Source organism: Lagenorhynchus albirostris, chromosome 14 (genome assembly GCF_949774975.1).
Source record: "Lagenorhynchus albirostris chromosome 14, mLagAlb1.1, whole genome shotgun sequence".
In the NCBI taxonomy this organism is placed as follows: Eukaryota; Metazoa; Chordata; class Mammalia; order Artiodactyla; family Delphinidae; genus Lagenorhynchus; species Lagenorhynchus albirostris.
In genome coordinates, this window is record NC_083108.1 from 51,418,240 (window position 1) to 51,441,279 (window position 23,040).

General features: G+C 43.1%; 1 protein-coding gene and 1 long non-coding RNA gene across 3 annotated transcripts in view; one reads left to right on the forward strand and one right to left on the reverse strand.

The window, feature by feature from the left end:
* The window catches only part of ENOSF1 (enolase superfamily member 1), a 22,063-nt gene extending 7,838 nt beyond the window's left edge, over window positions 1-14,225 (reverse strand). For both annotated transcript variants that reach the window (XM_060170550.1, XM_060170549.1), the window contains exons 1-9: window positions 14,099-14,225; window positions 10,511-10,619; window positions 6,459-6,574; window positions 4,470-4,556; window positions 4,115-4,141; window positions 2,020-2,092; window positions 1,872-1,910; window positions 1,360-1,442; window positions 544-578 (exon numbers count right to left, since the gene is read on the reverse strand). In XM_060170550.1, coding sequence (XP_060026533.1) covers window positions 544-578; window positions 1,360-1,442; window positions 1,872-1,910; window positions 2,020-2,092; window positions 4,115-4,141; window positions 4,470-4,556; window positions 6,459-6,574; window positions 10,511-10,619; window positions 14,099-14,182 — 653 coding nt within the window. In that variant the 5' untranslated portion in view covers window positions 14,183-14,225. The remainder of the gene's footprint in view (window positions 1-543; window positions 579-1,359; window positions 1,443-1,871; window positions 1,911-2,019; window positions 2,093-4,114; window positions 4,142-4,469; window positions 4,557-6,458; window positions 6,575-10,510; window positions 10,620-14,098) is intronic.
* Window positions 14,226-15,322: 1,097 nt separating this feature from the next.
* LOC132503879 (uncharacterized) overlaps window positions 15,323-23,040 on the forward strand; it is a 43,694-nt gene continuing 35,976 nt past the window's right edge. The window contains exon 1 of the long non-coding RNA XR_009534658.1: window positions 15,323-15,363. This is a non-coding gene — a long non-coding RNA (uncharacterized LOC132503879). The remainder of the gene's footprint in view (window positions 15,364-23,040) is intronic.

Genomic DNA, 23,040 nt, shown 5'->3' on the forward strand with positions numbered 1-23,040 from the left:
TAGTTTACCCCAAGGAAACCCCAGGATGCCCAGGGGTCCATAACCATGAGGGAGAAGGAGAAGAGAAGGCAGAGGCTTGGTCTGGAGAGGAGGTGGCCTGGGGAAGAGGGGGGGCCAGACTCTTGGGAGAAGAACTCCGAAGATAATTATTGCGACCAGTGGCTGGAAGTTATAGGGAAGCAAAGGGTCTGCTACATTGAAGCTCTTCCAACACTCAGAGCCTTCCAACAACGCACAAGCTCGCTGCCTCTGGAGGTTTTCACATAGAAGCTGAATCAACGCTTGTTACTATAGTAAAGAGTAGATTTCTAGATCGGGGCTGGAAATCAATTATCTTTTTCAACTCTGATGTTCTAGGATTCTAACTAGACTCATAGCTCGTCTTTGGAGAAAGAGCTTCAGCTGAAATTTCCCTGGTGTGTCCTTACACACCAGACTGCCCCGGGCGAATCCTGGCCTCCTTGGTACTTTTGGATCCTGGCTCCTCTCCACCGACCAGCCTCTCTCGCTAACTGGAGAGTCAAGTTCACCCAAATAAGTTACCTGGTCCAGCCGTCCTCCAGCGCCTTGCTGCAGAGCTGTGGGGAGAGGAGCAGAGCCATCACCACACACACACTCCTAGATCTAAGCAGCACCTTGGCCATCTCTGATTTGGCTTCACAAATGCTACAGCTGTACCATGAACCAGAAGAACCACCATGTGTTGAAATTCAGAGCAGAAACAGCTTAGCCAACAGAGCATGACCGCTTGGTGACTTTCTTTCCTCATCTCTATGGGAACCATTTCATTAATGGTCACAACATTCCTGGTTGGGGAATGGAGCATTTCTGTCCCTCTTTTTAAAGCCAGGATGTTCTGTGGTATCCACAGGAAGAGTGGATAAAAGAGTAACGAACAGAAGCTAGTCTCCCCTCTCTCTCGCTCTCAGCGGCAGGTGAGCACAGGGTGATGGGAAAGGGCAGTAAAGCAGGCAGGCGCTGACCACCCACCAGGTGCCACCATGTACTGCGAGCATCACACCACGGCAGCATTCATCGGAATCCTCAACCCCCCTCCACCCCGGACAGCTATTATTTCCCCACTTCGCAGTGAGGAAACTGAGGCAGAGCACGGTTAGGGCTCACATTGCACCATGTTATGCTGCTGCCCCTGCCCGGGAATCATCTTCCCCCTCCAGGGTCGAGGTGGGGCTCACCAGCTCACGGGCCCAGCGTCCACAACGGAAACGGCTTTCCTTTTGCTCACGTCCAAGGACCTCCAGGGCAAGGCCTGGGATCCTTAACGATTCAGAAAGGCTAAGAGGAAAACATGACGTCCCTCCAGAAAGCCTGTCTAGAAAACCAGGTTCAAGCGCCCACCTGCTTCAGCGTGGTGTCCGAGTAGCCCAGCCAGGCGCACGACGTGGTGTAGGCGGGGTAGCCGTGCGCCAGCATTTGTTCTTCTGTGGAAACACAACGCTCGTCAACATTTTGTGTTTGCGGGACCTTCAGCTTTAGACTTGCCCGTGGCTAAGGCGCTGCCCATGGAGAATCCAGCTGTTCTCCTGCCCGCCCTGCACAGGCACCTGGAGGCGGTGCAGATCCCAAGGATGTCACACCCAGGTCCCGGGATACCCTCTGGGACACCCTGCTGGCCAAGGCCTTGCCCGTGGCGTGTGGTGTGACCCTAAAAACAGCCTTGCTCCCAGCAGTGGCCGAAGTGAACTCTGACCTAAGAGGTCACAGCAGGAGGCCGCTGCATCTAGACTCAACCGTCTGTCCGTGGGCCTGCTGCAGGGGGATGATGCGAACCCCTGGACACTCAAGGACGGGGACACTCAGAAGTGCACAATGATAGCAAAAATAATGAAGAGAATTTCCTCACAACCCACCTCGCTCTTTTTTCCCAACTTGACCTTTCTGCAGGATTTCTGGAAAAAATAAAAAGCATTATCACTCTTTTAGACAACAAAGCACTCGGCCCTGTTGCTTCCATATAAGAATGGACCAGAAAGCTCCCAGCTCCTGGGGATGACTCACCATAGGCTTCCTCCTCTGTCAGGACGTCAGTGATGTACCTAAAATCTAGGCAGGATACCAGCTTCCTGGGGTCCTGGCAGCAAGACAGCAGGTAGGAAAGGCCCACATCAATTCACAAGTGGATTATGTTTCTAAGAATCTGCTGGACATGGGCTTATTCTGACCGGGAAAGGACCTTTGGGTCCCCTTCTCCTCCCTCCCCGAAGTCGGGGCTCTGGCCTCACTGGGGAGGCCCACATTCTAGGCTGGGTCTCTGGCGAGACCTCCCCACCCCAATCTAAGTCAGTCAGTTTGGAAGCAGGTTGTACTGTGACCAATAGTACTCCGCTGTAACCCTTAAATATCATAAAAGCTCTCAATGCCGAGATTCTGCTTCTTTTAAGACCACTGGCATTGAAACAGAACAGGATCCAAAAGAATGAAAAGTCCACAGGTGGGATTTCAGGCACTTTCCTAGTGGCCCCAAATCATTCAGTTCTGGGGGCCACCTCCAACACCCCTCTGAGAGGCCAACCTTGAGCCTGCAGGTGGCTCAAGAGGTCCACGTCCTTCCCCTTCAGATGGTGCCCCCATGCCACCCACAACCATGTCAGAGAGATGATGTTACAGCCTCTCATTTTCACTTTCCTCCAGAGAAGAGACAACGTCTGCCAGCCCAACAGTCTTCAAAGGCCATGGTTCTTTGTTTTTTCTTTTTTCTTTTTTTTTTTTTAAGTAAATTTATTTATTTATTTTATTTTTGGCTGCGTTGGGTCTTCATTGCTGCACGCGGGCTTTCTCTACCTGCGGCGAGTGGGGGCTACTCTTCGTTGCGGTGCGCAGGCTTCTCATTGCGGTGGTTTCTCTTGTTGCAGAGAACAGGCTCTAGGGCACACGGGCTCAGTAGTTGTGGCTCGTGGGCTCCAGAGTGCAGGCTCAGTAGTTGTGGCACACAGGCTTAGTTACTCTGCGGCATGTGGGATCTTCCTGGACTAGGGCTCGAACCCGTGTCCCCTGTACTGGCATGCGGATTCTTAACCATTGCACCACCAGGGAAGTCCCAGGACCTTTGTCTGTTAACCACCAGATTTTCAGCAACCATCTAAGGCATCACCCCAAGCAAGATGATGCTCAGAGAGGTTAAGCAGCATGCTCAAGGTCACATAGCCAGGAAGTGGTGGAGTCCAGATTCAAAGCCAGGTTTGCCTGGGTCTGAAGTTCACTCCCCTTAACCTGCCCAGAGTTTTTTCCTCCTTGGCAGCCAGGTGCTCATCCCTGATATCAATAGGTCAAGGAGAAAGGAAACGGCAGGGGCACATCTTTAGAATTCACTGTGGGCTCCTTGCTCAAGAGTCTGATCTGCCATTTGCTCTTGGAGTCAAAGTGACCAGATAATATTTTAATAATAACATCTTGCTCGTCAGAGTTTGTAAAGCACTTTTCTCAATTGGTCTTTCAACCAATTCTATGGAGTTTCTAGAGAAGTTATGATTATCCCCTTTTCACAGTTAGGAAACAGAAACTCAAGAATTTGTGTTACATGTGGAAGCAAGTGCCACAGTGGGGGAGGTGGGACCATCGGACCTCCCTGCCTGCGTGAGCACAGCTCTTTGTTACTTCAAATACCAGAAAAAGAATATTAGACTTGGGACTTCCCTGGTGGTCCAGTGGTATAGAATCCATCCTGCAATGCAGGGGACGTGGGTTTAATCCCTAGTTGGGGAACTAAGATCCCACATGCTGCGGGGCAACTAAGCCCGTGTGCCACAACTACTGAGCCCACGCACTCTGGAGCCCACGAGCCACAACTAGAGAGAAGCCCGCACGCCACAACTGGAGAGAGAAAAGACCCACACGCCACAACTAGAGAGAAGCCCACACGCCGCAACGAAGAGCCCGCACACGGCAAAGAAAGATCCCGTGTGCCACAACTAAAGACCCGACGCAGCCAAAAAAAAAAAAAGAATATTAGACTTTACTGGGTTTTGTTTGATCAGCACTGTAGTGATTGATCCAGAGGCAGTGCTGAATGTATTTACTGATTATCAAAAGGCAAGTAATCCATGAAATCCATTTCATTTACAGAAACAATAAGAATATTAAAGAATTTACTTACCATGTCAACAAGTAACTTCCACAGAGGCTTGAAGAAAAGAAAAGATTTGTAAAATGTGTGAAGTACCCAAAACGTGTTAAGTACCCACTTGTTTTCTGACAGTAAATGCACTAGTGGCGAATTCCCACTATCAGACTAACACCTGCCTCCCAGCCCCTCGCCTCTGCCACCCCTTCTTGCTCAGCCCTTTCTAACCTACTCCAACAACAACCTGACTGTGGCCAGTACCTCTCAGCGGAGACGAATAATCGAACAATTCTCCATATGTCACTTGGGAGCCTGCTGTGCGTTTGCCTTTGCTCGTAGAGGAAGTGTTTGTGCTGCAGGGTCACAGAGGTGCTGCCTGGAGGATTACCTTTCCCTCCTGCTTGGCCCACAGGTCCCACACGGCATTGAGAACGGCCGATGTGGCCAGATGCACCACACCCTTCTCGGGACCGATCTGGTTAGGAAGCAAAACACACCAGCACTTCTTAGAAAAGAAAAAGATATTTAGGTCTTCTAGCCAGGGACATGTTTCATGAATTAAAAGGCAGCGATGGAAACTCACTTAGAGGGTAAGCTATTTTTCAATAGTTTCTAACCTATAGAAGATTTGCAAGAATAGTACAAAGAACTCCTATATATTTCTCTGTCTCTCTCTTTGTATATACATATAAACACATATGTACAGAAAAATAAAATATATAATATAAACTTATTTTACTGAGTAATTTGAGAGTAAGTTGCAAATATCATGCCCCTTTAACCCTAAATACTTCAGAATGTAGCTCCTAAATACAAGGACATTCTCTTACATGACCATAGAACAAGGATCAAATTCAGGGAATATAACATTGATAGAATACTATTACCTACAAAGACAGTCCATAATCAAATTTCACCAACTATCCCAATAATGTACTTTCTTGTATTCACATATTAGATTTAGCTGACATTTCACTTTAGTCTCTCTTTATCTGGAGCAAATTTTCTTCTTTTTAAAAATGATATCAATATTCTCAAAGAGTACAGGCCAGTTGACTTACACAATGTTCCTCCATCTGGGTTGGTCTGCAGCCCCATCATGATTAGATTGCAACGTTGCCACCACATTTTTTTGTTAGGGCTATTATCTTTTAGCACTTGGGTAAGGCAATATCCTTTAGGCTTCCCCACTGTGTGGTTACCATTTCCCTTTCTAAGTAAGGAGATTAATATTGCCCCCAAGTTTTAGCATCCATTGGTGATTCTTGCCTCAGTCAATTACAGGTATGGTTGTAATATGGTGGTTTTCTAATGTTACCATTCCTGTTATATTAGTGTGTATTCGATTGTAATGACAAAGTTTCCCTTGTTGGTTGGTTGTTTGCTATCTGAACAGACTCATGGAGTCTTAGGTTATTCAGTGACTTGTACACATCACCACATTTCTCTTGATGCTTGAATTATCCCAGATTCGACCAGTGGGAACTCCTTCGAGGGGATGCTTTAAAAGCAAGTTTCACTTGGTTGGCAGAAGTTAAGAATGAAATTCGAGGCAATGTGGACAATATGCCTTTCTCTGTGCATGGACAGGAGACTGAGCACTTAGGAAAAGACAGAGCTGATGTCGGGAGACATCGGCAGGGTCTCTGCTGCTAGACTGACCTTACTGTGATAAAATCCTCTCTCTAGAACCTCATTTTCTTCATGCTTTGAACTTAGGGTTCAAATATAGCCCTATACACATAAAGGTGCTCTGGTCTTTCTCTTCTTAACCTTTGTTCTTCTCTTATGTTTGTCCTTAATAAGTGCCTCCCACAACTTCAATTCTACTCACATTATGTCTCCCTTAAAATGGTTGCCCACGGGCTTCCCTGGTGGCGCCATGGTTGAGAGTTCACCTGCCGATGCAGGGGACACGGGTTCGTGTCCTGGTCCGGGAAGATCCCACATGCCGCGGAGCAGCTGGGCCCGTGAGCCATGGCCACTGAGCCTGCGCGTCCGGAGCCTGTGCTCCACAACGGGAGAGGCCACAACAGTGAGAGGCCCGCGTACCACAAAAAAAAAAAAAAAAAAGTTGCCCATTCAGCACTTTATCCTCTAGAGAGTCTAGACCACTTCTCCCCATCCAGGGAACAGAGATGAGGTCCATAAGGGCAGAGATAGCTCTCAGGACCCAAGTATGTCCAGATTCAAGTCTTACAGAAAGGAACAGATTACCTCAAAATACTGATTGTCCAAATGGTTCAAGCCCTAATTTATCTGAATAAAATGTTTTACCTTAAAATTGTAAACCTGTCTCTATTTTCACAAATGCTGCAATCAAAGGACATGAGACCTGAGTTATTTATAGAAGTGTTTTACAAAACAGGTGCCTTACCCATCTGAGCTGGCTGTCGCTCGTGAGCTGTCTGTAGAAGCCTCTGAAATTACCAACAATGTCCCTGAGGTCCTTGTTAAGCAGGTGGGGGGCCAGGGCATTCACAGCACAGACAACTATTAAAGGAGATTTAATTCTTGTTTAGTTTTGGTGTAAATAAATTAAGACACGCAAGCACCACAAACAATCTAATGTGGGCATTAATGAAAATAATTTTAAATACAAAAGGTACATGCCTTTAAAAATTGCCCCAAATATGTCTTCTATGGTTGTCATAACTAACAGCACACAATAGAACGACTGTTAATCTATATACTGAGCTTAATTTCTGAAAAGAGCAAACCCATTTTGATTGACAGAGCCATAGATCTGAAAGTTTAAATCATGTTCCCAAATCATTTTCCTGTTCACTTTGTAAAGTGTCCATATGTCAGCTTCAAAACCAAACCTTGCTAATTCATTGTTCCTAAGGAATAAGACTCTGACTTATAGAATTTTTTAAAAAAATGCCTTTTCATCATTCTCAAGTATAGAAAGTATCTTGAATTCACAGCATAACTCTATTAAAAATGAAATGAATTTGCAAATGGCTTAATACTTACATGTAAAATGTTAAACTACATGAAAACACTTTTCATAAACATTAAATTTCTTACCATTGACTTGTGATAGACTACATTTTTCATAACTAATTTCAAAGTTAATCTTCATTTGGGTCAGCATTACCATCAATTACTTATTTTTGGTGTTCTACTTAAAAAAGACTTTATTGTGTTATTTCAGATGAACAAGTAAAGTAACAAACTGTATGGGAAAGATCCTTCTATCCTTTGCTCAGTCTATAAAACACTCAGTCTATGTGTAAAAAAAGGCCAAAATAATCAAACCAAGTCATCAACTTAGCCCTAAAGCAATGAATTTCTTATAAAAAATTTTGATCGACTTTTGTTTGGTATAGCCACTGCTTCAATATTAAAATTCTCACATCATTTCACAGGATAGTTGTAGAGGCACAGTTTTACTATCAGTCAGATCTTAGGAGAAAGATGTTTTGAAAGTATTTAAAACATGTTCTTAGGATCTGCTTGGTCTCTGTGTGACGCAGCCCTCAGATGATTCGCACTGGCTCTCACATACAGCATTTAGGGCTGATCCACACTTTTTGTGTTCTCTAGGGCTTTTGTTAATGGAATGCAGACTGATTCCAGTTCAGGTGCTCAGTCCCTAGAACTGTGAGAAGACAGAGTGCTCCTCACTCCTTGATGGTTGGTGCTCTTGGATTAAAGACATCTGATGAATAAGTCAGCGACTCAGAGAGTCCGTATCATTATCTGCATTAAACCTCTGTTCTACTGAGATGGTTGCTGAAAACCATGGACTGTTCGCATCACAAAGCAAACACATTTAACAAATGTTAAGGATGGGCTCATCTTTCACAGTTCTAAGAGAAGCGCAAGCAACACTAATGCATTCATCTAGAGGATGTGGATTCTCCTTGCTCAAACTGAGGCCACTGCAGGAAGTTTACTAAAATTTGGTGCCTTCCACAGAAATTTGGGCGGTGGTGGTCTGACTCCAGTGTGGAGAACAGTCTGCTTCAGGTGTGCACGTCTGAAGCGATGGGTGGGAAATCCGTCTGGAAACACTCGGCCTTGAAGGCAGCTCCGTGCTGACTGAGGTCAGGGTTCTCTCCTGTGACTACATCTGTCCAGGACTCACTTCCTGGGACCTCCTGCCCAGGAGGGACAAGTCAGTAAAGGCTATGGAGGACCGTGGGTCTGAGCTCTCATGCTGGCAAGAACGCTTATGGCCATCTTTTCTCTTTAAAAATTATGCTTTTTTCATCTCTTTTTCTTTTCCTATTAAAAGAAACTATATTGGTCTCATTTATACATAAAAAATCAACCATAACTTCCCCGCTCTCTCACATATAGGCGCTTTCTTCACAGTAATGAGGAAAGCATTGTTTTCTTTCTGTTTTCTTGGATCATAAAAGATGATTAGGTAAGTAGGCTGATAAAGGCTGCAGAAGAACCGTGATGAGCTAATGGAATTTTTTTCAACTTTAATTTGAACACCACGTAACACGTTCAGTGAGACGGCAGTGGCAGTGAAAAATGCAACAAGGTTAAAATTAAAATGGGTTCCGTCATGCTGTGGTCTGAAACAGGCGGAAGCCACCTCCATCACCACAAAAGAGCCATTTGTTCCAGGCAGAGAGAGATGGAAATTGATTTCTCCTGCTCGAGGCATCCATTGGGACAGTGTGGGGAGGGGAGGGGAGGGGTCAGGGAGGTCCCCACACAGTGAACTCAGCAACACATCTGTCCCAGGGACCACGTGACAGTGCAGCGTCCCTCCACTGCGGGCCCAGTTCCAGGTCCTGGCTGTTAACAGAGATTGGTTCTCATGGCTTGTCCCAGAACACATCTTGTAAGCCTGCTGAGTTTTGTACAAACTTTGGGGGCCGCCCTGTATGGCTGGAGAAAGCAGCTTCATAAAGTGTTCAACTTACACCAGAGAATTAAAGTTGCAGGAGAAGCTGATACACAGCTCAGCAACCTGTGGGGGTCAGCGGTCACTGCCTGGGAGAAAACATCAACAGTGAATGGTTGACTTAGGGGGAGAGGGTCAGGGAATCATTGCCGAGGTGCCTCCTTCTGCCCAGCCAATTCCTAGTTACCCCTCAAGGCTCATCTCAAAACCTCACCATTGCTCTGAAGCCGTCCTGACCCTCCTGGACAATGAACTAAACTTTCCGTGTAGCTTGTACTCAAAAAAAAAAAAAAAATAGTCCTTCTCGCACTGCACTATTGATTCTTTTATGTCTGTCTCCCTGAGAAGTTCGTGATTTCCTTCTCCTTGTACGTGGGACTCTGTCCCCTTTCTCTCTCTTTGTTTGTAAAGTCATTTCTGCAGTGCCTGGCAGAGCGCCTAGCACACAGGAGGTGTCTGCGGAAGGCCCAGCTGACGGATGACTGGACGGCAGCCCTGGGAGGAGCTGGAAGAGCCTGATGGCATCCACATAACGCTCAAGAAAGGTTCCCTTGTCCTACACACACACACACACACACACACACACACACACACACACACACACATACACATACACACACACACACACATACATATACACACACACACACACCTTTTATCTGCTCGATGATACTAAAATCGTTCGGTGGGTCAAGAGTTTTCTTCTACAACTAGGCAAGGGCTGACAGTACAACTATCCATGAGGGAGGTATCGCATCACCACCAAAGTTAGAGAATCTATTTCCTCCCTTCCTGGACCCTCACCCTTCAACCTATCATAATTCGGCTTCAGCTCCTAATGAGCCATTGAAATTGATCTGTCAGAGGTCTTCTTTTTGTACATATTGAATTTTGTACACTGTGCGTGCATTAAAAAAAACAATTATGCATTTAAAAAAAAACAAGCAAATAATTTGTATGTAAATATTCTGGAGAGAAAGCACTTCGGGCAGTCAGGACTAACCGAGCAGCTGTCTGGGCCTCAGTTTCCTTATCTCCAAAAATGTGGACTCTCAAGACTGCTGAGCCCTCGTCCAGCTCTGAGAAAAGACAGGCTTACTCACGGTTCAATGTGCATTCTTCACTATCTGCTCTTCCAGATGAGAGTTCTGAAACTGGGCAGGACCTACAGCCTTTTCTGCCCAGAAGAGCAGTGAACTTGAAACCAACTCAGTGTGGAATATTCAGAAAAGCAAGTAGGCTCTGTGCACACAACAATAAGCCTTGTTCTGTGAATGCATGCCTGCCTACGTCATGTCCCTCACTCACTCACACAGTTCAGGTCCTCAAAGCTCTGCACAGAGATCGGCTGAGATTCAAGGATTCACCTGTAGTCTATGGATGACTACAAGGAGAGAAGCCAAAATCTGCTATTTAAAAATTTATCCCAATGAAATAAACCATTAAACATTGTTTTTACTCACTTCAAGCAGTGTAAATACGGAGGAAAATAAGGTCAGAACTGGAATGTAAATGAAACTTAAGCATTCTGGAACCTCAAGGGATGTTCAACTCACCAACTTCAGTGCCTTTCCCCAGAGTGAAGGTGATTCCGTAGCCCTTGAGTCCATCTTCCGCATCGGTCTCCAAGACAACATAGGCAGCTGAGTAATCAGGGTCTGTGTGCTGGAGGGGAAATGATCCCCCCAAATCCGCAAATGTGAGAAATCCCCAAATAAACCCGGGAATGACGTCACGTAAGAACAGAAAACACCAAAAAGAGTTCCCATCAGAGGGAACTGTTCATGTTCCCCAAAGGAAACACAGGAGCTCTGAATGGACAAAAGGAATGTCCTCCTGAAGGATGGCAGTTGGACTTGAGGTGAGAGTGAAGATCCAGGAATGAGATCTGGGAGTCTTTGGCATAAAAGTGGTCACTGAAGCCATGAACACAGAGGGGGTCTTAATGGGAGTGTGTGATGAGACAGGAAAGGCATTGAGGCCTGAGCCTTGAGAGGGAAGAAGGGGATGAGTATAGGAAGGAGCAGCCAGAGAGGCAAGTGGTCAGCGAGGAAGGGGTGGGCAGCAGACAGCAAGAAATATAGACCAGGGTGAAGGACACTGGAAGCAGAAATAGAAAGGGCAGTTCCAAGAGAAGGAAGGAGACACAGGTCGACTTCAGGTTAAGGAGGAAGTAGATGAACGGATGGAGGCAACAGGCATGGACCAGTAATCTAGGGTTCGGTGGGGAAGGGACAGAAAGGGGGTGGAGAGGCCAAGTAAAGACTATTCCAAAGTGCGAAGCCCTGTCCATGTGGGATGGAGAGGGGCCACTAGAAAAGGAGAGACTTAAAATGAAAAGGGAACAGGCCCTGGCAGTCAGAAAAGGTGGGCATGGGGACACAGGCATAAATCAGTTCTGGAGAAGGACATGCCTTACAGAATAAAGGGAAAGATGAGAGGGATGGCTGGAGGCTGATGTGCAGAGATGGGGCCAAGGGCGCATTAGTCTTCAGTCTTTGTGGCGACACAGTGGCACAGGACTGGGTGGCAGAGGCGGGAGAGAGTGGTCTGGACAGCAGCTCCAGGGAGCTCAGCAGACAACGGGGAATGGAGAGGAAAAGTATGGCTGGGACAAGACATGGAAGCAACCTAAGTGTCCATTGACAGATGAATGGATAAAGAAGATGTGGTACATATATACAATGGAATATTACTCGGCTGTAAAAAAAAGAATGAAGTAATGTCATTTGCAGCAACATGGACGGACCTAGAGATTATCACACTAAGTGAAGTCAGTCAGACAGAGAAAGACAAATACCATATGATATCACTTTTATGTGGAATCTAAAATATGACACACAAATGGACTTTACAAAACAGAAACAGAGTCACAGACATAGACAACAAACTTATGCTTACCAAAGGAGAAGGCAGGTAAGGATAAATTAGGAGTTTAGAATTAACATATACAAACTACTATATATAAAATAGATAAACAAGAAGTATTTACTGTATAGCAGAAGGAACTACATTCAATATCTAATATAAACCATAATGGAAAAGAAAAAAAAAAGTCGGGCTGGGAAGTGGCAGGCTCAGCTAGAGCTGGGCTCTCTGGAACCGTAGTTAGCTCCTGCATAAGTGCTGGTAAGAGCACTGCAGGCCCGAGGGCTCCACGTTTCTTAAAAGGCTGGTAAGAAATCGTAACTGGAACCCACTGCTTGAACAAATATGGGGAACAGTTTCAGGGCTCCTTCATGAAAATACCCTACTTGTGATCAGGAAGACTCGCTCTGCTGCTAAGTGCTAAGGGAGCTGAACTGCTGAGTGCTGCGTGCAGTGAGGGTGCGGGGAGCAATCCTCAGTCATTGCAGTACTGCTGAGGACTGACAAGCAGACTTGCGATTAAGAAGGCACTTGGGGGGAGTTCCCTGGTGGCCCAGTGGTTAGGACTCTGCGCTTCCACTGCAGGGGGCACGAGTTAGATCTCCTAAGATCCTGCATGCCTCGGGGTGGCCAAATAAATAAATAAATTAATTAATTAATTAAAAGGAAGGCACTTGGAAATCAGCATACAACACACACCATATCTCTGGGAGATAATACTTCAGTAGTTATGAGCTTGCAATACAGCTGTCAGATAATAATCTCTCCTGACCCAGAGGTCATAAACCACTCAGGCCAGAGACAAATTCCATTTCCTAAGTTATTCCACAGTAAGCCAGCAACCTTAACACTTCACAAATTCAAAGAAGAGAAAAATGGAGGTCAGCACTCTTCTGCTTCAGTTTCTTCATATGTAAACAGTAATTACAGCCACAGTTATTGCCAGCCTTCTCTGTGTCAGGTTCTCTACACACATCTCATTTACATGTATAAAGCAGACACTGTTACACCCATTTTACAGATGAGAAAACCCAGGCCTGGAGAGATTGTGTGGTTTCCCCACAGCTGCTACACCTCAGAGGGGCAGAGGCGATAGCACATGATCAGGTATTTGAATTTTACAAGTCAGTAAAATTTCAAATATTTGTTTGGAGATCCACAAAGGATTGCCCAGTGGGTGTTTTTTGTCATTTACCATAACATCATATAAGAAAGGACAAATAAGGGTTTTTAAAAGCAGGAAGAACCTAATCTCAGAATAAAGGACATTCTTTTAAGTAACTTTAAAACTTTCTAACAAAAGGTCATTTCAGGTACACAAAGAGCATAGGGAATGTAATACACATCAGGGTGCCCTCCACCCAGCTTAAGAGGCAAAACTTTACAGTGTGAATGAAAGTCCTTGGGTACCCAATTCCCCTCCCTCCATACAAGTAACAGATAATCATTATCCTAACACGGATGTTTCACACATTCATTACATACCCTGCAACTTTGTTTTTCCAGTGTGCCATGTGTGAGTGGGCCGGGAGGGGCAGTGAGGATCCAGTGGGGACAGGCCTGGAGAACACCCTGCACAGGACTCATATTTGGGAACCACTGCACTAGAAGGTGGTGGCGGCGTGGGCTGTCCCGCTAACACTCTCAGGGAGCAAAAATGCCCTTCAGTGCTTACTTTACTGCATCTCCAAAGGCTGACATCTACTTAACTCTTTATGTGACACATCCTCTATAATCATGTTTTCAGGTAATTTCATGAGAGCCCCCTCTTACACGACCCAGTTACTGCGAGTTTGTTTGTCTGGTTTTCCAGCCAGACTGTGACTCCTTCACTTCGCAGATGGGCCTCTTGGGTTAGGAGCTTTCCCAGGTCACACAGCAAGCTGTGGCGGAAGCAGGATCACCACCTAACACCCTGCCCGGGTCTTCCTGGTCTCCTTCTGGTTGAGAAGCTAGCGCTGTGTTTTAGAGTTTCACTGGTGGGAACCTAACAACATCGTTTTGCAAATACGATTCGCATTTCCAGCAAAATGAGAATTGTAAATGTAAAAACAGGAAATACTAAATGTCAGCAAAGAAAGGAACAGTAAGAAAAAAGAAAAAAACCTAGGAGGGTGGAGAGTCTCTAGATACCTTCATTCCCCTTCCCGACCTCTCCACTTACAAAAGCAACGGTTCCAAGGTTGGGAACCTTCCTGGGGCCTGTGGGGTGCCCCGAGCCTAAAGGGCCCAGCGTCGGAGGGGCGGGAGGGCACCGGCGGTCAGGCAGCGCTTACCATAGCGTCCGAGCCGTGGCCCCCGAGCGACGTGGGGAAGCGCACGTCGCGGACCGAGAGCCGAGAGATCCTGCCGCGCACCATGTCGCCCGCACCCCGGGGCTGCCAACTCTGCGGGACACCCTCTGCACCGAGGCGGGTGTGTGTGTGTGTGTGTGTGCGCGCGCGCGCGCACGCGTGCAGAGCCGGGCGGGTGTGTGTGCGTGTGCGCGCGCGCGTGTGCAGAGCCCGGCGCGGTGGGCGCTGATTGGCCGCGCTCGAGAACTTGGCGAACTCGGTGAACTTGGCCCGACTGGAGTGGCCAGCCCAGTTCAGGGTCCCATGACTCCCACGTTTTTCGCGCCAAGTTTCCGCCCATACTGGGGGAGCTGCACCACAGGCGGACTCGTTCGGGTTCTCCACCCACCTCGCTCCGCGTCGGCAACCCCGCAGGACCTTGCTCCGCCCAGACCAGAAACACGCAACGTGACCTTACCGGGAGCGGTGCCGGAGAGTGCGAGCCCGAGAGTGCGAGTCCGGTCAGAGTGAGATCGCCTAGCAGCAGATTCAGGTCAGCTCAGCGCCTGCCCTCAGTCGTAAGGTCAGCCAGGATAGCCTTGGGCTAGAAGATCCTAAGGGTCTTTTAAGTAACCTCAGCTTGTTTACCACCTGATAAATTAAGAGGCGGGTCACGATTTATTACACCCTTGCTGATGCAGAGTGCTTTAAATACATGACCTCTTATCCGCCCAACTCTACAAAGTAGGTAGGTCATGTCCATTTTATTGGTGAAGGAATGGGGATTTGGAGAGATTGGTTTAAGATACTTGCCCAAGGCCACAAAGCTAGTTAAGTGGCTGAGAGTTCTAGCTAAAAACCCAGGGCTCTGTCCTCTGGGTTGCAGGGACTCTGGGGTTCAGAGCTATAGGATCCCTCTGACAGCATGGTGAAGGCTATGGACACCGCCCCCTCCAACGTGCACATGTAAGTTTTTATACCATTTGGGGGGGGCGGGGGTCACTGACCCCTTGCCTTGTAGTACAGCAGGCCACCTTTCAGTTCCTACTTCTGGGGACTGCTTTGAAAATGAAATGTTTGGGAAGCAGTGCTGTATAGATATTCCATTAATATATGTTCCTGTTGGTATGGCAAGGATGTTTTCAGGGATACCCAGGTCACCTCTGCTGCTCAAGGATGCAAACCCCGTTGAATGAATTCCTTTGGCTAAAGACTGAGATGGTTAACTCAAACGCCTACAGAGGCTGCGTGGACACCAAGAAGCAAAGGTGTGTGTGTGGGCGGGGCGTGAGGCAAGAGGCAGCCACTGCAGCTAAGGGGCAGCCAGTTAGCTCCAGCTGATTGTGGCCCTGTGGGAATTAGAGCCCGGATTGCTGCATCTTCACATTTTCCAAGGGAAGTCTGAAATTCGGATGTTAATAGGAAATAGCCCTTCTTTTCCCTGTCCTACCCACTTTGCCATTTAGATAGAGATAATTTTACATATGGATCAACACTTATTAACACTTAATTGTGTTACCTATTTGTTCACCCCTATTTTTTGCTTTCTTGATTTTGGGGGTTGGGGGTGTGTGGCTGGAATATATGCTCAATTTATTTTTTTCAGAATGGGTCTCTGGCCTGGGTGATATATTCCGAGTACTTTGTGTTCTGAAGATGTCTTTTTCTTTCAGATCTGAAGGATTTTATTGTATAGAATTCTTAGTTCAAATGAATACTTTTTAAAGTAATGTTAAGTCTCATTCTTTAAAGAATACGCTGAGTTTTGGGTTTTTTTTCCACTCTCTGGAAGATGTTTGGATTTTCTCTTTATGGTTTAAAAATATTACTAATATATGTTTAGGATGAACTTAAGTATTAATCTTACTCTACAACTGATGGATTCTTTCAAGCCAGAAGCAATGTATTGCTCTGGAAAGTTTTCTCTACTGTTCCTTTCATTGGTTCTTCCTCTTCATCTGGAACTTACGTTGGTTTGTTAAGTTCAAATCTGAATCTGTCACCCATGCTTTAACTTAAACAAAAACAAAAAATCCACAATTTTTTTGACTCTTTGTTGAGTTCTGGGCATATCCTTTGGTTTAATATTCCAGCTTACTGACTGGATCAGTTTATCATACAGGGAGAGGCCTGGCTACCCAGCTATTCCAAATGCTGACCACACCCCCCATCCAAATCCCTATAATTAATAGCCCCATTACTTCTAGGAAAAATAAAGTAAAAGGGACAGGATTTATACTCCCATCTTACACAGCTAGAAAACCAGTTAAAATATTTGGAAGAAAGGACTTCAGACACTGGACCACAGGAGAGCAGAACTGTGATCTTGGAGAGAAGAAAAACAAAGCACCCTACAGTTGCACCAGCTTACTGTCTGGAGGCTGGAGGCTACTGGAAAGGGGGGTCCCAAACTGAGCCTAGCAGCGTTACTGACTTGAGAAGACTAATATTAGTGTTTGAGGAGGCCAATGTGGCTGTAATTTTAGAGGCAGAAAACAGAAGGATCTCTTCTAATCTTTGGCTGAGTGTGCATATGCACATGAATTAGAGGAAATTATTCAAATTTGAGGAAAGTCACCAGAAAGGAATAGGCAAAAAAATTACTGGAGGTTGCACAAGGTAGGGAATGGTACCTATTCCTGCCAGCCAGAGTGAGAAGATTTAGTAATACATGGGGCATCAGGTAGAACCCTCAACGGGGTATTGCCTTACTGGCAGAAAAAGTCTCCTAAGACTAAAGATTGTTTTGGATCTAACAGAACTTGAATGCAAAACTTGGAAGGATTCAACTGATTCCAAGTTAAGACTAGACAAAATAATACCTGGAGTTTCCACAGGGCTTAAAATAGTTCCTGTCCCCATGAGCCAGGGTAGAAAGTGTACATGAATCAAAATTCAACATTATTTAAAGGAATGCCCCCCTCCAAATTCTAGCAACAAAAATTACAATTTATAGTGTCCAGCATCCAATCAAATTTACTAGGCATATATAAAAGCGGGAATATATAGCCCATGAACAAGATAAAGGTCAATGAATAGAAACAGACCCAACAGTCCTAAAATTCAGACAAGGACCTTCAAGATGGAAACCACAAGCATAAAGAGGAGAGGTATGAAAGATACAAAAAAGAAAAATACGAAAGCTACAATTTCTAAGATTAAAAAAATACACTGTATGGGATTATAAGCAGAAAAGACACTTCAAAAGAAAAGATTAGTGAATATGACGACAGAGTAAAAGAAAGTATCCATAATGAAGCAAAAAGAAGGATTAAACAGAAAAAGAATAGAAGAGAGCATCACTGACCTGTGAGACAATAGTAAATGGCCCAATAGACACGTAGAGGTCCAGAAGTGAATACAGAAAACAAATTGAAAAATAATGGCCCCAAATTCCCAACTTTGATGAAAACTATAATCCACTGAATCAAGCATCTTAAACTCTAAGTAGAATAACCTTTAAGAAAGTCACGTGAAGGTACATCATAAATTGCTGAAAACCAGGAATAAAAGACTACTTTTAAAACATTCTGGAAAAAAAAAAAAAGACACTCTACATTTAAAGAAATAAAATTGAGGACAACAGAAGACTTTTTGTCAGGAATAATGCAAGTTAGAAGACAGTGAAGAGACATCTATAAAGTACTAAAGGGAAAAAAAAAAACCCTGTCAACCTAGAATTCTTAACTGAACTAAAACATTTCAAAAAGGAAGTCAAATAAAAACTTTTAAAATGCAGTACTATCATACCTGTGCAAGAAGAAATATTAAAGGAAGCACTTCATGGAGAAGGAAAATGATATCAGAAGAAATCTGGATCTATGCAAAGGAATATTACCAAGGATAAAGGGAAATATTTAATAATGATAAAGGAGTCAATTTGTCCTGTGACACAATAATCATAAATGTATATGCACCTAATAAGAGTTACACATGAAACAAAAAAGATAGAATTAAAAGGAGAAACAGAAAAATCTACAATTATAGTTGAGGATTTCAACATTCCTCTTTCAGTAATTGATAGGAAAAGCCAACAGAAAAGCAACAAAAATATAGAAGACTGAGCAATACTATCAATTAATTTGACCAAACTGACATTTCTAGAACACTCTAGCTGACAAAAGCAGGATGCATATTATTTTCAAGTACAAACAGAACATACATCAAGGTAGAACATATTCTGGGCCATAAAATAAGAGTTTTAATACAGGTATACATTTGAGAGGATTGAAATTATACAAAATATGTTCTCTGGCCAAAACAGAAATAAACTAGAATAAGAGAGAGATTTCTGGAAAATACCCAAATAATTAACAATTAAATAGCAAACATATAAATAAGCCACAAGTCAAAAAAGAACTCAGAAGGGAAATTAGAAAATATTTTGATATGGTAAGAACATATCAAAATATGTGGAATGCAGTTAAAGTAGTATTTAAACGGAAATTTATAACATTAGATGTATTAGAAAAGAAGGAAAGTCTCAAATCAATGATCTGAACTTCCACCTTAAAAAAAGCTAGAAAAAGAAGAGTAAACTCCAAAATGACAGAGCAAATAAAACCCAAAAGGATGAAATAAGTGAAGATAGGAAATCAGTGAAACAGAACACACATGCACATGGGTGATCGTGCACACATGCACACATACACACACATAAATACATGCATATAGAGCAAATCAATGAAACCAAAAGCTAGTTCTTTGAGACAAATCACTAAAATAGATAAACCACTAGCCAGACTAATGAGGAAAAACAACGGAGAGGACACAAATTACCAAGATTACAAATAAAAGTGGAGGCAGCACTACAGATCCTACAAACACTAAACAATAATAAGGGAAGATTATGTACAAACCACCAAAGTTCATTCAAGAAGAAATAAATAAAGGGTAGGAGGGAGGGAGACGCAAGAGGGAAGAGATATGGGAACATATGTATATGTATAACTGATTCACTTTGTTATAAAGCAGAAACTAACACACCATTGTAAAGCAATTATACTCCAATAAATATGTTAAAAAAATAGATAAATAATCCTATAACTATTACAAAGTTTAATAATTTAATTCAAAGTGAAAATTTTTCCCTCAAAGTAAATTCCAGGCCATCTCAGCTTCACTGTTTACCAAACATTTATGAAACAATAGCAATTCTATGTAAACTCCTCAAAAAAATATGAGAGAACATTTCCCAGCTTTTAAATAAAGAGGTTAGTATTATCCTGATACTAAAACAAAGATATTATAAGAAAACAAAACTGCAGAACAATAGCACTCATGAACATATTCACAAAAATCTTTTTAAAAAATAGCAAATCTGACATTAGCACTATATAAAAAAGACAAAACATCACGACTGGGTGAGATTTATCCCAGTAATGCAAGGTTAGTTTAGCATTCAAAAATCATTAATGTAATTAATCTTCTTAATAATAGACTAAAAAAGAGAAATTATATGATCTTCATACAGACTGAAGAAGTATTTGACAAAATTCAATGATGATTCATGATTAAAAAAAAATCTCTTATCAAAGTAGCAAAAGAAGAAACTTCTTCAACCTGATAAAGGACATTTGGAAAAAACTATTGCCACCATCTGACTTTATAGTAAAAAATTAATGCTTTCCCCATAAGATTAGAAACAAGCGCAGTGGTTGGGAGTCCGCCTGCCGATGCAGGGGACACGGGTTCGTGCTCCAGTCTGGGAGGATCCCACATGCCGCGGAGCAGCTGGGTCCGTGAGCCATGGCCGCTGGGCCTGCGCGTCTGGAGCCTGTGCTCCGCGGCGGGAGAGGCCACAGCAGTGAGAGGCCCACATACCGCAAAAAAAAAAGAAACAAGGCAAGGATATCTGCTTTCACCACTTCTATTCAATATAGTTCTGAAAGTCCTAGTTAGTGTAATATGGCAAGAAAAAGAAACAAAAGGCATATTGGAAAGAATAAAGTAAGCCTCTTTATTCTTGGATGACGTGATTGATGGTTTTTGTAGAAAATCAACTTTGACTCGCAGACATAGAGAACAAACTTACGGTTACCAAAGGGGAAAGTGGGGGTGGGGGGGAGGGATAAATTAGGGGTTTGGGATTAGCAGATACAAACTACTATATATAAAACAGATAAGCAATAAAGTCCTACTGTAGAGTACAGGGAACTCTATTCAATATCTTGTAATAACCTATAACGAAAAAGAATATGAAAAAGAATATATATATATGTGTATAACTGAATCACTTTGCTGTATACCAGAAACTAACACAACATTGTAAATCAACTATACACCAATAAAACTTTAAAAAAGAAAATCTACTTTGTAGAATTTACCAAAAAAAGCTTCTAGAATTAACGAGTTTAGCAAGTTTTAGGATTCAAAGTCAATTTAAAATCAATTAGGGATTTCCCTGGTGGTCCAGCGGTTAAAACTCCATGCTCCCAATGCAGGGGGCCCTGGTTCAATCCCTGGTCGGTAAACTAGCTCCCATATGCCACAACTAAGAGCCTGCATGCCGCAACTAAAATAGCCTGCATGTCACAACAAAGATCCCATGTGCCGCAACTAAGACCCAGTGAAGCCTAATTAATTAATTGATTAATTAATTAAATATTAAAAATATAAAATCAATTACATTTAATATAAAAATGGGAAATTAAAATTAGAAAACAATGCCTCTTTGTATTAAAAGTCTGGAATACTCAGACACAAATTTAACAACGACGACAACAACAACAAAAAAGCAAGATCTATACACTGAAAACTTAAGACCTAAATGTACAGAAAGTTCATAATCTTGGATTGGAAAATTCAATATTGTTGAGATATCAGTTCTTCCCAAACTGAACTACTGATTTGATGCAATCTAATCAGAATCCCAGAAGGATTTTTTGTAGCTATTAAGGACTTGATTCTAAAATCCCTATGGAAATTTAAAGAACCAGAATAGCCAAAATAATCTTGAAAAGAAGAACAAAGCCAAACAATTTAAACTACTTGATTTTAAGACTTAACTATTATAAAAGCCACATTAATTAAGACAATGTGATATTGGCATATTGATACATGTAGATCAATGAAACAAGAGTCCTGAAATAGACCCACACATATACAGTAAACTGATTTGAAAAAGATGCCAAGGAAATTCAATGGGTAGAAGTCTTTGCAACAAACAGTGCTAGAACAAATGGATATTTGTATGGAAAAACAAACAAAACACTACCCTTGGCCTTTACCTTATATCATATACAAAGTCATCTTGGAATGTAGACATAAACCTAAGAGCTAAAATTATAAAACTTCTGTAGAATACAATGGAGAAAATCTTTGTGAACTTGGGTAAGGCAAATTTTCTTAAGATACAAAGAGCGTAAATCATAAAAGGAAAAAAATGATAAATTGCACTTCATCAAGATTGAAAATGTTTTCTCTTCTACAGACACCATTAAGGACATGAAAATGCAAGGTGCAGAATGGGAGAAAAATATTTGTAAAACATGTATCTGGTAAAGTCCTTGTATCCAGAATATTGAAAGAATTACAACTCAGTAATAAGACAAACAACTTGGTATCAAAAGATGGGCAAAACAGACCCTCCACCAGAGAAGATATATGAATTTGAAATAAGTTTATGAAAAGACTCTTTTTTAATATAGCAGCCTTATTCATGATAGCCCCAAACATCCATCACTTGGTAAATGGACAAAATCAAATTGCAGTATATTCATACAAGGGGAAATTTCTAAGCCATAAAAAGATGAATCTCAAAAGCATATGCTAAGCGAAAGATGCCAGACACAAGTGACTACATACTGTGTGATTCCATTTATGTGAAAACCTAGAAATGTAGAACTGGAGTGGCAGAAGGCCCTCAGTGGTTGCCACGGGTCAGGAGTGAATGGAGAGGACTGACTGTAAAGGGGCATGAGGGAACTTTTTGGAAAGATGAAAAAGTTCTACATCATGATTCTGGCAGCGGTTTCATGACTGTATACGTTTGTCAAGACTCATCTAATTGTACACTTAAAATGGTGAATTTTATTTTATGCAATTATACCTCAATAAAACAAACAAAAAAATGTTGCGCTGGGGCTCCCTCCTCCTCTTTTTATTTGTTAATTTTGAGTTTGAATTATCTGAAATTGCACTTAAAACTCTCCAAGAATTTTCTCTTGTATTTATTTTGGACTGGGTTTCTTTTGGTTCCAGGAGTTTCTCAAAATTTCTGGATTGATGTCATCTTTCTAATTTTCTAGCAGTGGTAAGGATTACGAAAACAGACAAACCAACAACCCAAGATCTTGATCCTTTGAAAGAGTTTGGGGGGCTTCCCTGGTGGCACAGTGGTTAAGAATCCGCCTGCCAATGCAGGGAACACGGGTTCGAGCCCTGGTCAGGGAAGATCCCACATGTCGCAGAGCAACTAAGCCAGTGCGCCACAACTACTGAGCCTGAGCTCTAGAGCCCGAGAGCCACAGCTACTGAGCCCGCGTGCCACAACTACTGAAGCCTGCGTGCCTAGAGCCCTTGCTACGCAACAAGACAAGCCACTGCAATGAGAAGCCCACGCACCACAATGAAGAGTAGCCCCCGCTCGATGCAGCTAAAGAAAGCCTGCGTGCAGCTAAAGAAAGCCTGCGTGCAGAAACAAAGACCCAACACAGTCAAAAATAAATAAATAAATAAATTTATGGGGGGGAAAAAACAAACAACTTTATAAAAAAAAGAAAGAAAGAGTTTGGGATCGGGAGACATAAAAGCATACATGTAGTTTGCTAATTCCACAGTATATTCTCTCAATGTTTTAGGAGACCAAGGCTGAGGCTGTCCTTGAAAACAGGGATTATAAATAGCAATTGTAAGTGAATAAAAGGACTCTCATAACATTTAAGGGACACACCACTTTAAATAATTCAGTTTTTCTATTAGGATCACTGTCACTCCTTCTGGCC